Below are 7202 nucleotides of genomic sequence, written 5' to 3' on the forward strand. Positions count from 1 at the left end.
AATGACAAGTCTCTCTTTCAAAATGCAAGTAATAAAGTGATCTTGCATGCAATTATCCAACATATAATTATCTTGTATATTTATTTATGTTCATACATTGTGTGTAGGGCCTAAACCACTTTATCAATCTTCATGATCGACTCAGGTGCTTCTGGAGAAGATTGATGGTATGGCTACCCTCGCAGCAACCCGGATCAAGCACACAAAGGAGGTGACTAAGGAGCTTGTGCTGGGAGCCAGGAATGTAAGGATCTGAAGGCTGCTCATGCTACGCTTGCTATCTGCCAAGCCAAAGTCAAGATGGCACACAAAGCTCTCAATCTTGATTTCGACAAGAGACTACTAGAAAACAAGTTATTTTCTCATAAACATTTCCTACAAATTTCCTACGACAAGTAGTTGCAACAGATTTTCAACAAAAAAAATAAGCTCCAACTTTGCTACAGTATTATCTTATAAACATTATGTTAAGTCAAAATAGTTTTTGTATGAAAGTTGTAGGAACTTTACAACCACATGTTTTTGTAGCAATTCGGTAAGAAAAGTTGTTGGAAAATGGTTGAAAACGATTTTCAAGCATGTGTTTTTCCAACAACTTTTTTGTTGAAAAATTGTTTGAAACTGGAGTTTTCCAACAAATTTCCTACAATTCAATTGTAGAAAAACGTATCTTTTTCTAGTAGTGAGATCTTGAGGGTTGGCGTGTCAGAATGGCCGAGCTAGAGGTAGCTGAGAATGGTAAGGCTCCTAAGATCAAGATTGCTGAGGTCCAGGATACACAGGTTGAGGATGTTGGGGTCAAGGATGTTGAGGTTGAGGCTGATAGTGGGGATAAGGTAGGTGAGGGTGGTGAGATGGCTAAGGGGTAGTTGGTGAACCGGGGGCAATTAAGGATAGTTCGAACCCCTTTTTTTATTCATGGTTTTGATTTGGTTGTAACTTAAACAATTTACTTTCCTGCTTTGTTGAACCCGTGTCCGTCTATATCTGAAAACATTGCTCAAAACCCAAAACTTGTTTTCATCGGTTAAGACAAATGGACCATATCATCCATCATAAAAGCATAAAGTTAAAAACTCTAAAAAAATTAATATAAGTTAATATAACATATATACTTTTGTTAACATATTCCAAACTTTATCTTTTGGAAACAATTAAACTAAAACTTAAGGCATGATGCATCATGTAATCAAGTGATGCAAATGAAAGTGATATGGGGTTAACACATAAGATATCATGAAGTTGCTTTCCACCTAATCTTACTAATTATATTCCCCCTTTAATTGTCTTTTAACATGCTTCTCTCTCTTTCTCTCTCTCTCTCTCTCACTCATGGCTCATGTTTTCACTAAACTCCTATCTCTTCTCTTCATCCTCATCCACCTTGGTTGCTTCATCATCTTCCCCACCGTCGTCCACCGCCGCCACCGCCCGAAAACCACTAGAAAACTACTCAAACCCCATAAAACCCTCTCCACCACATGGACTTACATAAAACACATCTTCTCATCAAAACCTACTTCCCAAACCGATACAATTTCCATTATTCATCATGCACCACCATCTCCAGCGTCATCCACCCGCTCGTTACGTAACTCCGCGATCAACGGATCATTAACCGAACCCGACTCCTTCCCAATTCGAACCGACATCCACCCGTGCCCTAATTGCGGTGAGATTTTCCAAAAACCAGGATTACTCGAACAACATCAGGCATTCAAACACGCTGTATCGGAGCTCTTCGACGATGAACCGGGGAAAAACATTGTTCGGATCATATTCCAAACGGGTTGGCCCGGTACTGCCAAAACCCCCATGATTTACCGGGTCATGAAGATCCACAACAGTGTTAACATACTCACACGGTTCGAAGAGTATCGCGAGACGGTTAAATCAAAGGCGGAAAGGTACGGTCGCGACGAACGGTGTATCGCGGATGGCAACGAGCTTCTTCGGTTTCATTGCGCTACGTTTTTATGTGACCTAGGGCAAAATGGTAATTCAGGTATTTGTAGCCACCAGTATTGTAGTGTGTGTGGGATTATCCGGGTCGGGTTTTCGTCGAAAATGGATGGTATATCCACATATTCTACTAGCTGGAAAGGACACGAGGCATTTCCTGATGACATAGAGGAGGAGTTTAAGTTCATGCACGTGAAACGGGCTATGTTGGTGTGTCGGGTCATAGCGGGCCGGGTCGGGTGTGACCCGGGAACCAGGGACAAGGATGACCCGGGATATGATTCGTTGGTCGGGAGGGAGGATGAAGAATTGATTATTTTTAATCCAAGGGCTGTGCTTCCTAGTTTTGTGATTGCTTATACGGTTTGATATATATGATCGTGTGGTTGTAAGTTATTTATAGGAGTTGGGTGCAGGATTTGTGAAATGTAGTTTATGAAAGCTAAGAAGAGGCTTTTGTAAGAAGATCCTATTATAATTGTTGCTTTTTGGAGCACGATGATTGCACATGCTTTGGTGTGTTGTGTCATTTGTGGTGTGTGGAATGATGGTTTGTACTTAAGCTTTAAGGTTGTTTACTGTTTATCAGATTGGTTCTTTTGTTTCTTTTGGTGGTTTTTTTTATTTAAAAAAGAAAAACAGGAATGATAAGTCTTCCATTACCTTTGCTTTTTCGTATTTTTAATTGCGTAGGTATTGCGGTCTAAGCTCAACTCATGTAATATCTGTTGTAGGAACTTGTATGAGGTCTAGCTTTCATAACTTACAAGAATTTCTAATAAGATTATAGATAAACCCTCTAAAAGAACCAAATCAAATTGCGTTATGACGAGCACAAACTCTATAGTCTCTTTCTAATAAGATTCTACATGTTACACGTACATGATGCATAACCAACCATACACTAGATTCATTGTTTTCTCTTGTTGATTTGACTGTTAAATAGTTGTCCCGAAACATATATGCTCTCAAGACTACATCTATTATAACGCCATTGACCATTTAATAGTTGTCCCGAATGATATGGTCTCAAGACTAGATGTATTATAATACCATTCAACCATCACTCAATGCATTTTATATAAAAAGTTATGCATACAAGGAAAAAAACATTATAGCAAGTCATTTTTCACTAGTGAGTTATCAGTTTAGTATTTTCAAATCATAATCAAAATAATAATGTAATATGTGTTTTATTTTGACATGTTAACATAATCCGGGTTAATTCATGTCATGCATTTACTTTTTCTTCTTGAAGGCTCCTCCGAACCCTTTTAAATCCACAAGCAATGAGTATGGTCATCTTCTTTTAAGAAAACGTTCATGAAGACTTTATTGGGTCAAAATCTTCTTTGAGCTATCGGAAATTTAACACTATTATCTCTTGATAATATATGAGCTCTTTATATGGTATATAGCAATTTCAGCCTAGTCGAGCTCGGGCTTGGATCGGCTCGTTTGCACCCCTATCTACATCCTTCAATCACACTCGAGCTCACAAATACACCTTGTAAATACATACGTTGGGGAAGGTCTAGCTAGGCTCTACTATTACCCAACATGCAACCTTTAGAAATGATTTAAATGATTCCATTTCTACAATTGCGTACACTGGCCCTGTTTTTGTGCATTATCTACGCATTAATTACATGCATCACTTAATTTTAGTTGTTTCCCTATAATACATACCAAATCAGAAAATATTTGTGATTCGATATTTTTCCATTTTTAATCATTTTCCAATAATTGCCTAATGATATTATATCTATATTCGTTTTGTCATGGGGTAAATGCATCCTTCCTATTTACTTGTTATACCTCATGATGAGAGCTCGAGGATATGGTGGACCCCGACAATTTCTTAAAAAGGTGACCGGTGGGAAGGAATTTTTTCAGTTGACTATCGCTATATAGTCAATGGGATAGATCAAGATTTTTACTCCATATTTTAACACTAATTTTCACAGGGGACCATCAAACCCATACCACAAGGGTAGATCCGCCCCTGTTGTGGGGAATCTATGCACACGACCATATAGAGGGTGGCATACATGTGTACAGAGGTAGTATACGGGCATGGAAGGTGTAACACATGTATACAGACGTACAACGAACCTAGGAGATCGAGAGATAGAGTTTGTTCCGTAAAAAGAGCATAGGCCGGGAGGGGTGAAATATTTATTATTATTCTTCAGTAATCCGACAAGTTACAATATGTTTCGGCTTCTCTGCATTAAAAAATCTGTATTAACTAAGAATTCCAAATTAACAAGAAAAAAGACGTACTAAAGGAAATTAGGAAAATTAAAAGGTCGTCCGAATACAAGTAATTAAAGAGATATTCAAGGAGTCACTAACCGCACAATACCAAACTTAATTTTATGGAAAGAAAGAATCAGTGAGGTCATATCAAAACTGAGAAGATAACACCATCTCCACCAAATCCATCTCTTTCATCCCATTTGATGGAGAACCAGAACCAGCACTTTCTTCAGCATCAATCACCAAGTGATCACTTATTGTGTCTCTGTAGTAGCTGTTGTCACTAGTGGACTTTGTAGTGGATTCTACTTGAAGATGGGAGATACAAACATCAGCTGCGAGTAGGGTTTTCGATAAATCCTCTTGGTTCAAGTATAAATTTAAATCATCATCATGAGGAATTAATGAGCATGAAGTCAATCTGTATTGTGAATTGCCACTAAATCCTAGTGTGTTCATGTCTGAAGAAGAATTTGAATCTTTGATGCGGAGGGAGTCATTGGAGAGTGATGAAGATGAAGCAATCCCATGTTGAGAATAACCACTAAACACTAGTGGTTTCGTGTCAAAAAACTCATTAGAGATTGGTGTATATGGTGCAAACTGATATTGTGATTTGCCATTAAACCCAAGGGGGTTCATGATGTCTAGTGAGAAGAACGGATCTTAATATTGTGCATTCGTTCGTTGGATTCGATGTTAGAATGTTGTCGAATGGAGTTGTTATCACCGAAAAAGCTTTGCATGAATGTTAACTCCTCATCAAAAGATTGACTGATGTCTAGAGATGGAGAGTCATCAAATTTAATGGAAGAATCATTAAAGATGGTGTTGGTGGTGATGGGAGTAATGTTATGGTCACTATCATTTGAAGTAATATTGTTGCCTTGATGTACTTCTCTAAAATATAGAACACCGCAACTTTTTATTTTTGGCTTCATTTTTCTTGTTCTTACGACGAGAATTTTGCCTCCTTTTTGTTGCGTTCCAATGGTTCTTGATTGCATTCTCCGTCCCCCCGGGAATTGATTTTGCGATCTCGGCCCATTTGTTCCCAACTTTCCTGTGAACTTCTACCAACATTCTCTCTTCATCTTCACTCCAAGTGTCTTTCTGAACGCAAAAAAATCAAATGTATGTTAGTACTCATGGGATCCAAATGAAAAACGAAATGAACAAACATACTTTTGAAAGATCAAGAATGTTGAGATACGGATATGAAAACATTCATGTCAAATCATTGAAATAAAATTTTAAGTCTACAACATTATGTTTGGAAAAATTTGTTCATGAAATAAAACCCTAGAAGGACAATTTAAACTTAATGTTAGTTAAGAGCAAGCCAATTAGTTTTTCTATTGGTGAAGCCCTAGTGATAAACAAACAGTCTCTAAATTGAGACCCCCATCAAGATATATTCATAAAAAAACTGTCAATAAAATTAAAAAGAAATTAGGGTTCGATAAGAAGGGACAAGTTGACTAGGATAATATTGTTAGGGTATGACAAAAAGCAAAGGTTAATGTGATAAAATTAGGTTTTCTTTAGAAAACTAGCTATAGCAAATCAAAATCTGATGAAAATCTACACTAAATACAATTTTTGGATCATATAATATTTTTGTGGCTCATAACCCTTTTTTAGACTCTTGGTGAATTGAATTCTAGTCAATCAAAATCCAGATTAGATTAACCAGAATCTTGATATCAGGGCGCAAATGATTATGCCATCGCTCTCGGCATTGTTTCCCAGCTCTGCCGATCATTTGCACGGCAACGTGAGCCCATTTCCGAACTCCATGCTGTTTAATCAGCCTAAGAAGCTTCCTACAAAATAGAAAAACAAAGAATATTAATCAATGTTCATGCATAAAATTTATTTTTTATAAAGAACTGAAAGCAAGAAATGAAAACAGTGTGTTTAACCTGTCTTCTTCATCCGTCCATTGTCCCTTGATCAAATTCTTACTACCGCCGCCTTTGGATTTCATTTTCATACCAGATTTGTGTATTTCACGGTTAAGTTGTGAGTTATGATCAGAGTTTTTAGAAAGAACACCATGACTAGCAAAGATCTTGTCCATGGTGAAACGTGGTACTAATGAAACTTCCGGTTCATCATACAATTCACCACGGATCCCTCCTCGCAAACAGGAAGAATGGTTGTGACGAGTTCGGCCTTGCAAGAACCTACCAATGGCTGTTAGTGGAGGAGGATGATGGTTCTTTGGCATATTCACATGATTAAGAAAGTCACCACCCTGATCCATAAGCTTCAACAAATTTCTTTTTTGTTGTACAAATCAAGCAAATTTCTTTGAGAATAGAAGTGGTTCTTTAGTATTTCGTGTTTATCTCTCTGAGATAAATATAGAGGCACCAAGTATATGTTTCCACACCCTGAAATGAGAGCCCTTGGATCGATATTGATCCAACCACTGAAACTTGTTTCTAGTATAATAACTCCTAAGCTTCCTCTCTTGGACAACATGTGCTAGTAACAATTTAGTCCCTCCTAATTAGTAGTTTTTACTAGTCATTTATTACTGATAATTATGGAGGAGAGTATTGGGGAGAACGTTAAGCCATGATTGAATTTCTTATAAATTTTGTAACTAGGTTTATTTCCAAAATGCAATGCTAATCAAGTTTATGTAATGAAGCACAAGCATATTAAGCCACTAATTTCCTTTGAAATCCTTTGACTTTTACATTTGCATATATATACACTATATTAATCAAGGTTTGAGACTTAGCTGAGACCCACATAAAATTTTTACTTGTTTTTATGCGTTATTGACGTACTTAACGGCCATGTGGTTTGGATTCATAGATAATTTTTGTAAAGTGACAACAATAAAAGAAATCATATGCCCATTATTGTTAACGATCATGTGACTTTATTGTGTTCAACTCTTGATGACATGAATATTGGTAGTTGGCAACGCAAGTGTGATGATTGGTTTGAACCTAGCTTAA

At 37.1% G+C, this 7202-nt stretch overlaps 1 protein-coding gene across 1 annotated transcript; it reads left to right on the forward strand.

Annotated features, from left to right (window-relative positions):
- Positions 1 to 1074: 1074 nt before the first annotated feature.
- Positions 1075 to 2342, forward strand: LOC143553414 (uncharacterized). The gene has a single exon (XM_077043417.1). It carries the CDS (start codon positions 1333 to 1335, stop codon positions 2329 to 2331), a length of 999 nt encoding a protein of 332 aa, XP_076899532.1. The 5' UTR covers positions 1075 to 1332; the 3' UTR covers positions 2332 to 2342.
- Positions 2343 to 7202: the final 4860 nt, after the last annotated feature.

This window comes from Bidens hawaiensis, unplaced genomic scaffold (assembly GCF_021521415.1).
Source record: "Bidens hawaiensis isolate Kalapana, Puna unplaced genomic scaffold, B.hawaiensis_p1.1 tig00001032_1, whole genome shotgun sequence".
In the NCBI taxonomy this organism is placed as follows: Eukaryota; Viridiplantae; Streptophyta; class Magnoliopsida; order Asterales; family Asteraceae; genus Bidens; species Bidens hawaiensis.

What these genes read in the sequence shown, in the direction of transcription:
- LOC143553414 (XM_077043417.1), top strand. Translation starts at nt 1,333, where the DNA reads ATGGCTCATGTTTTCACTAAACTCCTATCTCTTCTCTTCATCCTCATC.